This window comes from Ursus arctos, unplaced genomic scaffold (assembly GCF_023065955.2).
Source record: "Ursus arctos isolate Adak ecotype North America unplaced genomic scaffold, UrsArc2.0 scaffold_7, whole genome shotgun sequence".
Taxonomy (NCBI): domain Eukaryota; kingdom Metazoa; phylum Chordata; class Mammalia; order Carnivora; family Ursidae; genus Ursus; species Ursus arctos.
The window spans coordinates 36470935-36486795 of NW_026623089.1; the positions used below are offsets into that span (position 1 = coordinate 36470935).

The 15861-nt window shown below is 48.4% G+C and overlaps 1 protein-coding gene across 1 annotated transcript; it reads left to right on the forward strand.

Annotated features, from left to right (window-relative positions):
* The first annotated feature begins 931 nt into the window (after positions 1 to 931).
* FXYD4 (FXYD domain containing ion transport regulator 4) lies at positions 932 to 4953 on the forward strand. The gene is made up of 8 exons (XM_057308804.1): positions 932 to 1027; positions 2548 to 2607; positions 3178 to 3210; positions 3325 to 3348; positions 4025 to 4099; positions 4195 to 4231; positions 4536 to 4573; positions 4766 to 4953. The coding sequence occupies exons 2-8, from the start codon at positions 2568 to 2570 to the stop codon at positions 4783 to 4785; spliced, it is 267 nt and encodes an 88-aa protein (XP_057164787.1). The 5' UTR covers positions 932 to 1027; positions 2548 to 2567; the 3' UTR covers positions 4786 to 4953.
* The last annotated feature ends 10908 nt before the right edge of the window (positions 4954 to 15861 follow it).

Genomic DNA, 15861 nt, shown 5'->3' on the forward strand with positions numbered 1-15861 from the left:
TCCTGCTCACCCTTCCTCCCCACCCTGCCTTTCAAGGCTTTGTTTTCCCCCGTGGTCCCCACCACTGGGAGCCTCTGGTGGCTTCTTGCCCTCATTGATTCAACAATTCAATCAAAATCTATTTACTGGTGTCCATGACTGGCCACTGGGAGTAAGGGTGGCAAGAGTCCTGCCTTCAGCTGATCACCATCTAGTGGTAAAAGCAGCAGAGGAATTGGGGAGGAGGGACAGCAGAATGGAGAGGCCTGGGCTCATCCAGAGCCAAGGGCACAGGCCAAAAGCATGTGGTGGAGTGAGGGGTGAAAGGGGAGCTTGACCAGCAGCCTGTGAGGCAGATCTGGGGGTCCGCAGAGGGAAGCAGCCCACTATTCAGCCTGGAACTGGCAGTCCTCCTCCTGGCACCACCCCTCCCCCCACACCCTGTGGAGCAGGCAGGAAACCATGGTTTGGGCCAGGGTGGTTTCTAAACCTACCCATCAGTTTCCCGGGGCTAAGTGGGTGTTGGGGTCTGGTCAATAAACACCCAGTCCAGGGAAAAGCAATGTGACCTCAAGGCCAGTCCCTGACTCCTAGTCGATTCAGTTGTCCCCAGGACACCCCACACAGAAGTCCCGGAATCCCCACTGCCAGCACAAGAGCCCAGAAACATCCTGTCCCCCTTCCAGCAACTCTCTGGACCCCTCTTTTAGGATCTAGGTGAGCTAAAGAAGCGGAAAGTCTACCTTCTCCTCAAGAGAAAGGTCTTGAGGCCCAGCCCATCCCTCTCCCACCACCGCCTTAGCCTCTGATGGCCCTGGGGCCCCCAGGAGCTCAGCTCTGCACTGGGCGTGGCAGGGCAAGCTGTCCTAAGGCGGGGTGGGGGGGTGGGGTGGTGGTAAGGAACTACTGGAATCTCAAGGAATCTGACCAGTTCCCACCTGCCTGCAGGTATTGTTGCCCTGGGCGGAGCTGCTGGGTTTAAAGAGCCGGAACCCACCTGGGCGAACACAGCCCCAGCAGCCTCTCCAGATCTGTGCCCAGCTCTCAGGTGAGCAAGGGTCTACTAGTACTTCAGGGCTGCTAAGCGGAAGGGTGGGGGAAGAAGGGTGAGGGTCGGGGTTGGGGGTGGGGGTACCAGTCTGAGGAAGGGTGGTGGGTGCCCAGGTATTCTCAGTATCAGGGTTCACGTTTGAGGGTTTTGAGGATTGGAGGCCATTTGCTCTGTGACCACTGTCATATAGACAGTGGGATAGGGGCAGAAGGAAACAGGAGCCTGCCTTTGGCTAAAGAATCTATAAAGGGGAGTTGCAACCCTCATGACTCAGGAATCCCAGGGTGTTGAGGAGGGATGAGTCCAAAGGAGGGCCAGCTTCGGAGACTGCTAAAAGCCCACAAACTCCCACATTCAGAAGCTGCACATTACTAGACCCTTCCATCTAGGGCAAAAGGACCCATGTATGTATGTATGTATGTATGTATGTATGTATGTATCTGTTTATCTATCAACTTGGCTTTATTAAGCGATTCATGAATCAGGCAGCATCCCATCTAACAAGTATAGAGGGCTATGTATTTATTGTAACACATATCATTACTTAGTATGTGCTAGGCTTTATTCTTAGGCTTCACATATAGTAATTCCTTTAATTCAGTCATAACCTTATGCAGCGGCTATTAATTGTCCTCATTTTACAGGACACTGAAGCACCGAGAGGTTAGGTAACCCACTGACTCACACAGCTGTTCGGTGATTTTGAGGGGATTAGAGTTTCAGTCGGCCGGCCCTGCAGATAATAACCGGGGCTTCAGTTTGCAACAGCTGACAATCCCTCAGCTTGCCTGCTGCCAACAACATGCGGAAAGCTGGAAGGGGTCTTATCTCAAGGAACCAGCCACTGTAGGAACTAGTACTTAGGGACATGGATAGTTCCCACCTTGAGGAGAAGGAAAGGAGCACTGTTCCTTCCACCCACCAGGCAGTTCCTGCTGTGGGGTTTGGGGCTGTCCTGGAGCAGGATCCTGGGCTGGGGCTGGGGCTGGGCTGGGGCGGGAGGCCCTCACCTGCTTCCAGTACCACCTTTCCCCTGCTCAGCTGCTCGTTCCTCTGCTGCTCAGCCCTGGGTGTGCTCACGCTTTGCAGAGACTATCTTGGAATTCATCCTGATATCGCCTGAGGCCCAGACCTTTGGGAACAATAGCTCAGGGTACCTTAGCCTTTTGAGTGGGGGTAAGGAACCAAAGCCTGAGTTAGAACAGTAGCCCCACTCCTCTGACCTAGGGTCGGTCAGGCTTCTGATTAAAGAGTTTAACAAAGACTGTAACAAATCACTCACTAGGTGCGAGCCTTGTTCCAAGTACTTAACTAGTATTAACTCAATCCATGTAACCCCTCTAGACATTTACTATTATGTAAATAGTAATGAGGAAACAGAAATTAGTAACTTTCCCCAAACCACCTCATAAACCAAGTGCACCCTTGGGATTTGTGCCCTGGCTCTGTGCCCCAGGCACTGTGAACCTGGGGCAGGTCCTGGCTGTCTGACCTCAGCCCGCCCCTCTCCCCTGCAGCCCTGCTCTGCAGCTGTATCATGAAGAGAGTGACCCGGGGCCTTCTCCTCACACTGGCAGGTGAGCCCTCCCCGAAGTGAACCTGCTGCCACCCACCACCCACCACCCGCCCCCGGGCAGTGAAAACCAGGGCGGCATCTCCCAAAGGGGCCTGATGTCGAACAAATGTATTTTCACTTAAACTGTCAATTTAAAGAGTGGCACTGAGGAAATAATAGTACAGGGAGGAAGTGGATATTGCAAATTTGTCCTAAATAATTGAACAGTAACCATCTGTTGGCATAAAGAGAGGAGCATTCCCTATTCCCTGTCAGGGCATTAGCTGGGATCTGTGTGGGAAGCTTCTCAGAAGAGGGTAAAAAGATACCAACACACCATCTGATTTCAAATGCAAGAAAGAATAGCAGGAAGCCTGAGGAAGGGCTGGGGGGTGGGGGGTGGGCAAAGGCTATAGGGTGGGAGACAAAATCCTAGGGCTCTTTGGGGCTGCGGAAGGTGTGAGGGTTCCCCCCCGCCCCCCTCCCACCCCCTCACCCCGAAGGCTGGTCTGGGCTGAGGACATGCCTGCTGATTCATTCTGAGACCAATGTCATGAATTAATACCCGATCCTTCTGTTTTTCCCAACCCAGGACTGCCAGCCTTGGAAGCCAATGACCTGGTTGGTGAGTGAGGCCCTAGACTGCCCTGCTCCTGCTGCCCCACATTTTCCCTCTAAGACCCCACATCCTGCCTCCTGGTTCTGGTCCTTATTCTCCCCCCCCCCCTCTTTTCTGCAGATAAAGACAGTCCCTTCTACTATGGTAAGTGCTGATCTCCCTCATCCCCCACCCCTACCTTTGCCTATCCTGGACCTCTTTGCTACAGCTTGGTGAAGGCTAATGAGGAAAGAGGGTCAGGATGGGGCTGGGACTGGGGATTACAGAGTTGGCATGGTCTGTGAAAAGAACGAGAGGCCAGCATGCAACATGGTCTTTGGGAGAACTTCATTCCAGCAAGGGGGGAAAGTACCCATAGGCTATTTAGGAAGATTCTGGGGAAGGGGCTGGAGGCTGTTGGGCCCCTAGGTATCTCACCTGATCTTCCTTCCACTGTCTCACTTGCCTTCCCGAGCACTGGCTCCCTGTTGTCCTACAGCCCCCAGCAGCTTTCCTCTTCCTCTGCCCTGCACTGGCCTCCAGTATCCCTACACACCCCCCTTTCCCCCTAGCCTCCACACAAATGCCACTTTTCAGAAAAGCCTTCCTTGATCAAAAAGTCTTCCAACTCCCTTCTTTTTCTGTGCTTTTCTGCTTATTTTTTCTTCCTAGTGCTCTTCCCACCAGGTACTATACCGCGTATCTATTTACTGGCTTGTCTTTCTTGTTGCCTGAAATGTAAGTGCGTCTGCACAAGCAAGTGATCAGAAATAGCTTTTGAATGCGTGAGTGGGGTGGAACCGGGCTGGTGCCAGCTCGTTCTCCGCTCCCGCTCCCGCAGACTGGGAAAGCCTGCAGCTGGGCGGGATGATTTTTGGAGGGCTCCTGTGCATCGCTGGAATCTTGATAGCCCTGAGTGAGTGGTGGGGCTGGCAGGCTGGGCATGGGGGAGGGTATGGGGTGGCCCAGGTGCCCCAGGTTCTTTGCACTGACCAGCTCTTCCTCTCACAGGTGGAAAATGCAAATGCAAGTACAATCAGAAGCACAGGTGAGACGGGGACCCTATCGTATGCCCTGGGAGTGAGCGGAGCACACCTAGTTTGGGGTAAAGTCCTGCAATTCAGAGAAAAGAGACAGCCCCTGGGCTGCTCCCTGGGCTTGCAGTAGGATTTGTTATTCACCGATAATCAGCCCTGAAGTGCCCCAAATCAGGGAAAGCTATAACCCTTGGTATTGTTTAAAGTAACAATGGAAGAAAGCAAGGAAGTGTGCCCCCTGGAGAGGGAGCACCAGGCATCTTCACGGGGGATAAAAAGGTCTGGGGATGCTAATTTGATGTGTTCCTTTCTCAGCCCCTTACCTGAGAAAGCCATTCCACTCATCACTCCAGGTAAGATGGGCTTCTTTGGCTTCTTTGAGAGGCTTCCAGGCACTCAGGCAGGGTGGCCTAGTATTTGAGCATTATTAAATGCCTTGTGTAAGGCTGTCCTGAGCCAGCCCAGCCTTGGGGTTTCTGGAGGCTGAGCAGGTTGCCTTTGTAGTGACCATGGCTGTGAGGACCTGACTCCCGTTCTCTCTTCAGGCTCTGCCAGTACCTGCTGAGCACAGGACCAGCTTCGTGGCACTCTCGGTATCAGCTCCCATGCTGTCCCCTCCCCACCTGGGGGCATTACCCTCCAAGATGGCCTTTCTCCCCCAGGGTGGGCCCTTAGGCTCCCTTCGGATCAGGAGACTGTCCAAAGCTTGTTTCTAAATTAAACTGTCTCATCCCTCCCTCCAGTGTCTTGTGAGTGGTCTTCCTCTGGGTCTGATCAGGGATGGGAGGCTGAGCGGGGACTCTGACCCCTTGCTCAGGAATGCTCAGGCCCCTCCATGGCTGGTGGGGAGGGGGTCCTATAGATTGCTAATGCTTCTTGTGGCCACATGTCTGTCCTGAGGCCTACTCCCAGCATGCCCCCCACTTTGAAAACCTGGTAATTGGTCTTCTGCCCCCTTGCCTCATCCAGGAACCATGCAAGATACCTCAATGTTATATAATCAAAGGACCTTACAATTTCCACACTTTGCCTAGAGACCCTAGAAGTTTCCGTGAGCCTGGTACCCATGACATTCTCTAACCTAGATTGATTCCCAGGGGCTCACCCTCCACTAAGAGGCCACCTCACTCAGTGAATGCTCTCTGTCATTCACACAGCTCAGGAAATGAAGCAATTCCTTCATTGACCCATCCCAATAAAACCCTATATAACCCTCAGACAAACCCATGGACTCTCTGCCTACCCTAGGTAATATCCTATAGGACCCTACTATGAGCCATATCCGAAGAAGCTGTGCATCTTAGAATCAAAGACCATCCATACAAATCTAGGTTCCCCAGTACATCCGAAGTCCACTCCTGCAACACCTTGAAAGCTCCCTCCATGTACAGGGTAGGGCTGGGGAGATGCCTCTCCTACCTCGTCAGCCTGTCTGCGGCCTTATCTTTCATGCCAACCTCCATAGTCCAGGATAGAAGGAGCTAAGGTGCCCTCAGTCCCGCCCCCGCTCCCTGCATTAACCCTGGGGTGGAGGCAGGCTGAAGCAGCAGAGATCTCCTGTCCCTGCCAGACAGTGGTGCACAGTCTGGGGTGCACCCGATCTGGGGTGAAGGGGCAGCCATGTTGGTGCATCTTGGTGTTGCTTCCAGCCAGCTCTCTCTAATGGTGCACTGCTCCAAACCCTCCCTCCACTTCTCAGGGTGGGGCCACATCCTGTGGAAATTACCGTGTCCTAGACTCCAGGCGCCTGACTTGTAGACTTGGGTTAGGAGGCCAGAGCAGGGGAGTCTGAAAGCTGAATCCTTCCTCCTGGTTGGCAGCCCATCCCAGGCCCTGAGGTCTCAAAATGAGATTCATAGATCTGCTTGAGGCCCTTGAAAGAGGACACATAAGGAGGTGGGGGTGGGGGTGGGGGAGAGTTCCAAGGCGGGACCAGAGCTGCAGCAGGAAGTCCAGGAACCTGAGTGAGACTCGAGACACCTGGCGGAAAGTGCAGCCCCTGTCTAAGTGGGTGACAGAGGGTGGCAGGGAGCCAAGCTCCTCACCCACCAGGACCAATCCTATAAGGAAGGCCCTTAGTCCCCAGGATCCTGAGCGAATGCATATGCATCCTGTGAAGAAGAAAAAACAAGTGTGTGTCAGCAGCCCGTGTGCGTGGGCAGCGATGGGTGATGTGATCAGGTTAAGAGGTGACATCGGAGCTGAATCCTCAAAGGTGAATGATGAGAGGAGCCAGCCGCACAGATATCTTTCCTGGTAGAGAGAATAGCGCCTGCAATAGGCCTTTTGAGGACCAGAGAAAAGCATGAGTGGATCATCGGTGAGATCAAAGAGGAGGCAGGTGCAGCCACTGCAGGGAGAACCACTGCCCCCTCCTGAGCTGGGAATTGGGAGACCCCGGAGCCCCACGGGAGGCAGGAGCAGGAAGAGGGCAGAAGAGCACCAGGCACCCAGGGGTGCGGAGCCCAGTACGGGGGGGTCCACCAGAAGCACCCCCAAGTCAGAGCCGCCTGACTCTGAGCTGCCAAACTCGCTTTTCCATCCTGGGGAGTGGGGTGCATGCCCCCTCCTCCTTGGACACGGGAGGACACTGGTGTGAGTGGATTGCATTTGAGAAGCAAAAATGAGCTCCACTTAGGAAAGCAAAATCTGTGGCCATTGGTTCGTGGGGCCGGACTAGCAGATACTGAAGTGACATTATCAGAACGCCACCTTCTGAGTGACCGAAAACTGCTTTTTTTAAAAGTTGATTTATTTAAGTAATCTCAAAAACCCATCATGGGGCTCAAATTCACTGGGAGATCAAGAATGGCATGCTCTTACCCACTAAGCCAGCCAGGCACAGTGGCACCTAAGCCACTTTGACCCAACATTAAGTGATTCCGACCTGGGCGCCCGCTCTGGCAGAGGGTTTCTGGACACAACATTCCATATCCATCCTAACGTTTTAGCTAAGTGGACACCAGTCCCAGTCCTGCTTTACTTTCAGCCTGCCAAACACAGCTTTATTCCAATTTCGTCTGAACAAATTACACAGTTCCCTCAAGTCCTCTAAGCAACCACTCTGGGGTGAAGGACCCCATGACCCCTACATCCCCAACATGTGGGACTCCCTCATCGCGCAGCATCGGTGAGCCTGCCTTTGTCCAATTACAGGCTGGTGCCTAGTAGTTTAGGCTGATTCTGCCTGTCCAAGGCTGGGGCAAGGGGCTCATGGAAGACGTCTGGGGTCTGGATTAATCATGGGTGGAAGAAGTCAGGGAATGTGATAGGAGGTAGGGGGCACCATGCAGGTTGGAGTCCATGTTGGCCTGTGAGTTTGGCAGCTGGGCCCTGGAGTTGGGCTGCTGATTCCCAAGAAAAACAAGTCCTGCCCCCACTCCCCTCCTCACCTCCATTTCAACCACCACCCCCCTGGTAGGGAGAAAGAAAAGTAGCCATAGGATGAGAGGAGTCAGGGGCATCTGGGTGGCTCAGTTGGTTAAGCAACTGCCTTCAGCTCAGGTCATGGTCCTGGAGTCCTAGGATTAAGTTCCGCATCAGGCTCCTGCTTCTCCCTCTGACCCTCTCCCCTCTCATGCTCTCTCTCAAATAAATAAATAAAATCTTAAAAAAAAAAACAAACCGATGAGCGGAGTCTCCACCCAAGCTTCCCTTTGTGGAAGAATCCTCTTCCCTGGCTTATTTCTCCTTGAAGGAATGTGGCTTTAGTCACAATTCCCACCTTTCGTTGTCTTCTCCCAGAGGAGGGGTTGCCCAGGAATGAATCAGAGTGAGCAAAGGGTAATTTCTACTTAACTGAACACTTATAATATGTGAAGGTCACTATTACAAACACTTCATATTAACTCGATTTCCCCCGCAGCTTATGAGATGGGGACTTGTATTATTCCGTCTGCACATAGGAGGAGGCCAAGGTTCTCAGAGGTTCTCGCAGGCCATCTTGCTCCTAAGCTGTTTCTGAAGGACTGGGCTATCCTGCCTTTCTGGTATTTAATACCTTTCTGGTATTATCTGAGAAAGAACCCAGTGACTGTGTCTGCTTGGGGACTCTCTATGTCCCTTCCCATTTATGTAAGTATGTATGTATGTATGTATGTGTGTGAATATTTATTTTTTATGTAAGCTCTATGCCCAACGTGGTGCTTGAACTCACAACCTGGAGATAAGAGTTGCATGCTCCAGCTGCCTGCCTGGCTCAGTTGGAAGAGCATGAGACTGTTGATCTTGGAGTTGTGAGTTTGAGCCCCAGGCTGGGGATAGAGATTACTTAAATGAATAAACTTAAAAAAAAAAAAAGAGTTTTATGCTCTACCCAGTGAGCCAGTCAGGCATCCCTTCCCCATTTTTAAATTTAAATAATCTTATTATTTTCTTTCTTTTTTTTTTTTTTTAAGATTTATTTATTTTAGGGAGAGAGAGAGCAAGTGGGCCCAACAGGGAGGGGCAGAGGGAGAGAACCTTCAAGGAGACTCCCTGTTGAAAGTGGAGCCCAACTCAGAGCTTGATCCCATGACCCACAGAGATCATGACCTGAGCCGAAACAAAGAGTTGGACACTTAGCCAACTGAGCCACCCAGGTGCCCCTATCTTATTCTTTTCTGACTGCAAACATCTTTCATGCTTGTTACAGAAAAGTTGAACATTACAGAGGTATCTCACTTAGGTAAATCAGTTCTTAACCCAGCACTCAGAAATAAACAAGGCAAAAGTTTGATGTAATATTCTGTAACTGTTATATATAAATAGTATTATATATATATATATAAAATAATGTATAATAATTATAATGTATAATAGTATTCTGTATTTCTCTGGGGATCCAGCCAGGTTGTTGTTACACGAATCAATAGTTCATTACTTTGTATTGCGGAGTAGTCCTCTGAGAGCTTTTAAAATAAGGGCCTACTAACATAAGAAAAAGTTCTAAGTTTTATTCTAAGACTTGTGGCTTAAACATTGTAATATTTCTGTTTCCCAGAAGGTAGCAGCACCTTACCCTTTTTTTTACGTTTTATTTTTAAGTAATCTCTACACCCTATGTGGGGCTCAAACTTGTAACCCTGAGATCAAGAGTCACATGCTCTACTGACTGCGCCAGCTAGGCACCCGTTACCCTCAATTTTTGTGTAAAATGCTATAAAACCCAGGGTAAGAAGTAAGGGCCAACAGCTAACACAAGGGAGGATGACTGGAGTCATCTGGGTGGATCACTGGTTAGGTCCTATGCCTGGCTCTGTAGAGGGGTTTATTAACTCAAGTCTCAACCCAGCCATCAGAGGGATCTGGCTCAAAATGAACCGGAGATACCCTATTTATCTTACAGAAAAATCCCCTTAACATGGCCTATAGGCCCTACTTCTGACCCCAGGCCCTACCAACATTCCATCTTCACTCACTCTCCTCTCCTATACTCACCCTGCTCCTAGGTGTGGTCTGAACACAGCATAGGCTCCAGCCTCAGCCTTAAGGCACTGCACACCCTTCCCTCTGCTGCCCATTGTCCCAATTCCCCAGCATCCCTGAATCCCAAATTCCCTTCCCGTAGTCCCTTGTTAGGAGGCCTCCTGGCCATGCTACTGCTGCACCATCATTTTTCCTCCTCATCCCTGTTCACTGCTGCTTCTTTGTATTCAGTCCTAATTCTCATACTATTGATGTTTTATTGATTTGTTATGGCCTCCCACCCTGACCAGAATGTACAAACTGTTGCCTACAAAATTTTGAATTTGGGTCACAGATTTGGCTCTTCTCAAACTGCCATTTTATGGTTTCCATTGGGTACATACTGGCCATTTTGAGCTTCTTGTATTCTCGGGGTAATTTTTAAAAATCTGGCTGCATTCCTGCCACCATCCCCTCATAGATGATAATAGCACATGGGTCTTGTAGTTATCCTATGCCTCCGATATATGTACACAATATCTGTATCCTATCAAAGATATCCAGGCATAAAAGACTGACACCAGACAACATAAACGCAGAGAAAGAAGATGCAGATATTGGAATGATCAGACCAAGACTTTAACCTGTGACTAAAATGTTCAAGGAATGAGATGATATGTGGAGATTCTCAGAAGAAAACTGAATGTATGCACTGTGGGTTAAGCTGTGTACTTCAAAAAAGTATGTTCAAGTTTTCTTTTTTTCTTTTTTTAAAGATTTTATTTATTTATTCGACAGAGACAGAAACAGCCAGCGAGAGAGGGAACACAAGCAGGGGGAGTGGGAGAGGAAGAAGCAGGCTCATAGTGGAGGAGCCCGATGTGGGGCTCAATCCCAGAACGCTGGGATCACGCCCTGAGCCGAAGGCAGACGCCCAACCGCTGGGCCACCCAGGCGCCCCAAAGTATGTTCAAGTTTTAACCCTCAGTACTCAGTACCTGGGACTATGATCTTACTTGGAAATAGGGCTTCTGCAGATATAATCATTTTAAGATGGGGTCACAGTGGATTAGAATGGGTCCTAATTCAATGACTGGTGTCCTTATAAGAAAATTTGGACACAGGTAGAAGGCCATGTGACAACAGAGGCCGAGATGGGAATGATGCAGCTGCAAGCCAAGGAACACCAGGTTTGCTGGCAACCATGGAAGCTAGAAAGAGGCATGGAAGGATTCTTCCTTGGAACTTCAGAGGGAGTGTGGCCTTGCCAATACCTTGATTTTGACTTCTCACCTCCAGAACTGTGAAAAAATTAAACTTTTTGCATTACATTAAAAAAAAAAGTGGAAATTTTAGAACTATCAAAGTGTTTTTTTGCTCTTTGTTTATTTAAAACCTCTAGACTCAACGTGGGGCTTGAACTCATAACGCCGAGATCAAGAATCGCATACTCCACTGACTGAGCCAGCCAGGTGCCCTAACAATCAGGTTTTTTTTTTTTTTTTTTTAGATTTTATTTATTTGACAGAGAGAGAGCGACAGCCAGCGAAGAGGGAACACAAGCAGGGGGAGTGGGAGAGGCAACAAGGCAAGAAAAGAACAAAGTATATAAGGATTAGAAAGAAATCAATAAAATTATCATTATTTGCAAACAAGCATGTTTTTTTATGTAGAAAATCTACATTTAAATTAGCATAGATAAGTGAATTTAGTGACTGTAGCAAGGCCACAATCAATATAAAAATCCATTTCAGGACTCCTGTGTGGCTCAGTTGGTTAAGCGTCCAACTCTTGATTTCTGTTCAGGTTATTATCTCAGGGTCGTGAGATTGAGCCCTGTGTCGGGCTCTGCAATCAGTGGGGAGTCTGCTTGAGATTCTCTCTCCCTCTCCTTCGCCCCCCACCCCACGCTCTCTCTCTAAAATAATCTTTTTTTAAAAATCTATTATAGTATTTCTTGGGGCACCTGGCTGGCTCAGTCGGTAGAGTATGCAATGCTTTTGACCTTGGGGTCATGAGTTCAAACACCACCCTGGGTGCAGAGTTTACTTTTAAAAATATCCATAGTATTTCTTTTTTTTTTTAATCCTAAGAAATCCCAGCAACAAACTCTCAGCAAATCAAATCAAAGACACCATGTAAAATATAATAAAATACTTGGGAACAAATCTCATGAAATATATGCAAAAACTTTACACAACAAAACAAAAACTGAGATGCCTTGAAAGAGCCTTAGGACTTGCATGGGCCAACATCTCAGAGCACGGGTGGTGGCTCATGTGCTCAGTAGCTCCAGGAGCTGCTTTTTGAATAGTAAGTAGCCCTGTGATGCAGGAGACATGGCCTTGATTCATAATACTCAGGGTCTAAGCTGACTGGTCACTGAGACTGGTCAGAGACCCCCCGAGATCAAGAATCACAAAACCATTTGTGAACACGGATACCTCCACGATGGGGCCTACTCTGTCCTTTGCGGCAGATGGCAGGGCAGCTTGCACAACCCCTGAAGCCTTCTGGTCACCTAATAATCAGGTAGGAGCAGTATTTTCATGTATAAAATAAGCTTTCTCCAAAATCCAAAATGTCTTACCAAAAATTCTACCTCTTAGTGGTGCAGTATCTTGACATTTACTTTGGAGGAAATGTCCCAGTTCTGCCCAAGGCCAAAGATTGGTAAACATGTCCTGTAAAGGCTCAGATTGTACATACATGAGGATAACGTTAGGCTTTGTGGGCCACGTGGTCTCTGATGAAACAACCCATCTCTCTGCCAGTGTAGCACAAGAGTAGCCACCAGACAAAATGAACGGGCATGGCCGTGTACCAAGAAAACATTTACAAAAAAGACAGCAGGCCAGAATTGGCCCTAGGTCCCTAGTTTGCCCATCCTTGCCCAAGACTATTAGACCCTAAAGACTTCCCTGATGTGGCAGAGGCCTGAATTCTTCCTCCCTCTAGCACACACACGTCCAACTAAGGCATCCAAAGTACTCGCTGCTTTCTCCCCAACAAACCCAATGAGGAGTTCATTAATACAGTGGATCACAGCAAGGTGATCAATGTCTCCTGAGACTCTACTGTAACAGACAGCAGAAGAGTTACCAGAGCCCTGGAGAAACCCAGGGAATGTGTTCTAATACCATGTTATGAGAAGGTAATGTTTTTAATATCCTCCTTGATGCTGATTGAAGAGAATGTATTCACTAGGTCAGGAGCTTCTCAAGTGCTGGAGACTTATCCATCTATACTGGCAAGGGCACCACATTAAGCGCTGAGCTGTGTAGAGGCAATTACTTGGTTAAGGTCCTGGTCATCTGCTATCCTCTACCAGAATTCAGCTGGTTTGATTGAAAACAGACAAGCAAATTAAAAGGGCGTTTGCTTGCCTTTTTAGTCTATGAGCATGGCCCAAACCTCAGACGTGGCACTTCTCCTTAAGCAATGGTCTTGAATGGGGAACGCCATTTGAGCAGCCAAGAGGACTTGGCCTTTCCTACCATTATGGCTCTTATTCCACAAGCCAAGGATCGGGTGGAGTGGGGGGTGTTTCTGTCAACTGCCTAGTGTACCCCTTTGTACTAATTCAGTCAGGGAGATATCCTGAGGGGTCTGCAAACCTACTTGGCCTACAGTGAGATGAACTTGGCCTGGGAATCCATTTGTCACCTGGCCTCCTCATGTTCCCACTCTAACAGAGATGATCCTGATTTTCAGTTAGCTTTCTGCTCATACAGCCAAAGATTAATAGCTGGGAGGAGAGAGCTGAGACCTTATAGCTGTGCCTATGTGTGGCCCCCATGCATACAGAGTCGGCCAGATGAAGCCCCTATACTACCTTTTGGGCTTTACTGTCCACCACTACCAGTCACTGCTTTCTTGTTAACCTCTTATCCCTGTTCTCTCTTATCCCTCTCAGCCCAACCATGGCTGAGAATTTCCATTAAACTTAAAATGCTGGTGCGTATCACTAGCACATTCCTTTATCACATAGATGCATACTCGGGCCCTTCAACAAGAACTTTTTTCTAAGTTTAAGTAATCACTACACCCAACATGGGGCTCAACCTCATGACCCCAAGATCAAGGGATGCATGCTCTTCTAAGCCCACCAGGCACTCCTCTGCAGAACATTTTTAGATGGTTTTTCCCCCCCTCATATACTAAATCCTACCATGCCCACCTGAGTCTGATGACCCCCTTGCTCAATACCCAACATCCCTCCCTTCTATAGGTCATTACCTCCAAGCTTCTAGAGTTGACTTCGCAGATTATTAGACTGGACTCCAAGGATTTTACTCAGAATTTAAATCCCGAGTCCCAAGAGATCCCAATTACCATTTTACACTCAACCCTCTGGTCCAGCATCCCCCAGGTCCCCTAGGGTGCCAGGAGTCCTGTCCACACATTATGAATCAAGCCCTGCAGCTTTTTGGTAGCATGTGTGTCTCCTTCTGTAGTGGGGCGTATCCCTCCTATGTCATGTGAAGTCCTGACACTAGTTTTCTGGAACATAAAAATCAGCAGTTTTCTTGAAGGTGCTAGATAGCAAATATTTTAGGTTTTGCAGGCCAAATTTTCACAGTATTTTTTACTGATGTAACTCAAAATTAAGTACGATGTTTTGTACTGCAAATGTACTACTAAGAATGGAATTCATTTGGGGAGTTATTTTCCACTGGGGTTCCCAGACATTAAATCGTCTGTCTGTAAACACCATTCTTAGGTCACAGACCATGTAAAAACAGGTAGGCTGAATTTGATGGGTGGTTTGCCAATCCATTCTAGAAACAGTACCCGGAGCAGACTTTGATGAGGCAGACATCTTATAAATCACCTACCACAGGTGAAGCCTCCACAGTCTTACTTCTAGGAGGGAGCCACTGCTGCTAGCCCAGCAATTTCAGATAATATAGCACATTCCTCCGGATATCCCGTCCCAGGTTCTTGGGAGCTGACTCCTTATCTGCACCCTAAACCTAGCAAGGGAGGTTTCAAGGGAGTGAACATAGCCCTAAAACTTCACTGCCATATCCATGTCTTACCATTACAGGTTTCGAAAGCTCCCAGGTGCTCTACCCGGGTTTCTCTGGGTCCCGTCTTCACAACCCAGGCCTTTGCTTCACTCTGGCGGACTATTGCTGGAAACTTGGGAACATGATGAACCCCTGGGATGGGTAGAGATCCCTGTGAACATGGCTTAGACCAGGTCCATGATGTCTGCCTCCCTACAATTCTCACATCATTTTATCTTCACAGTGGATCTTCCTAGTCCAGCCTGTATCCCAGCACCTCTGGCACTCCTGCTGCCCCATCTCAGGCCATCTGAGTCTGCAGAAGACTTGTAGAAGGATGGCAGTTAAGGTGGGCCTATGAAGCCAAAGGAGGCTGAGAGGGGTTGGGTAAGATTCTTCTCTACATAAATGCTTATTTAACAAAATCTTTAGGGGCTTAATCAACAGAGGATTGTCCCTTTGAAATACCAGATAAAGATCTAGAAGTGGTGCATAGTTAGGATATCTGGGCTACATTCTATGGTAATTAAAGACGGGAGAGGGGGTGTGGGGGGGGGGACTCACCAATAGCAGTTAAAAAAGAAAAACTCCACTCACACCTCAGTCTGTTTTAGTGTATTATGCCGAAGTTAAAAAAGTGATGGCAACATGCTGTGTGCAGAGGTGCTTGGAACTTGGACATTGTTTTCTACCACTAGGTGGAGGACCACTTTCTAATTCGGAAACAGGTCTGTCCCAATCTTACTACGTGTATTCTGTAATAACCTGTAACTACTAACACCCAGGAGTGTCAGAGGTAGCACGAAAAGAACGTTCTAATCAGCGTATTTTACACTTGAAAAAACCTGAAACAAATTGTGGCTGTGGTTAGTGACTGCCACTGTATGTGGCACCCAAAATTAAGGATCTCTAGCTATGAGAAATGAACGTTGACTCCAGCATAAAGGAAGAACAGGACACTACAAATGGCTGATAAAAGCACTCCAGTTTTGAAGAAGGCTGGGCCTGTGTGCTTCTATTTTCATACTCTCTGGGATGTGTTTTCAGTCATCATTTCCACCACTCATATTCAACATTTTTAAAATCAAACTTTTAATTTAGCCTTGGTATAGGAATATAAGGGAAATCTTAGATTTCATGTGCTAAATTATTTTGAAATTCACACTGAAATACAGCAGTATTAAAACAAATTCTCTCCAACCACCCATTTTGCTTCTTTTTGGTGAGTATATAGTCGGTGCCAG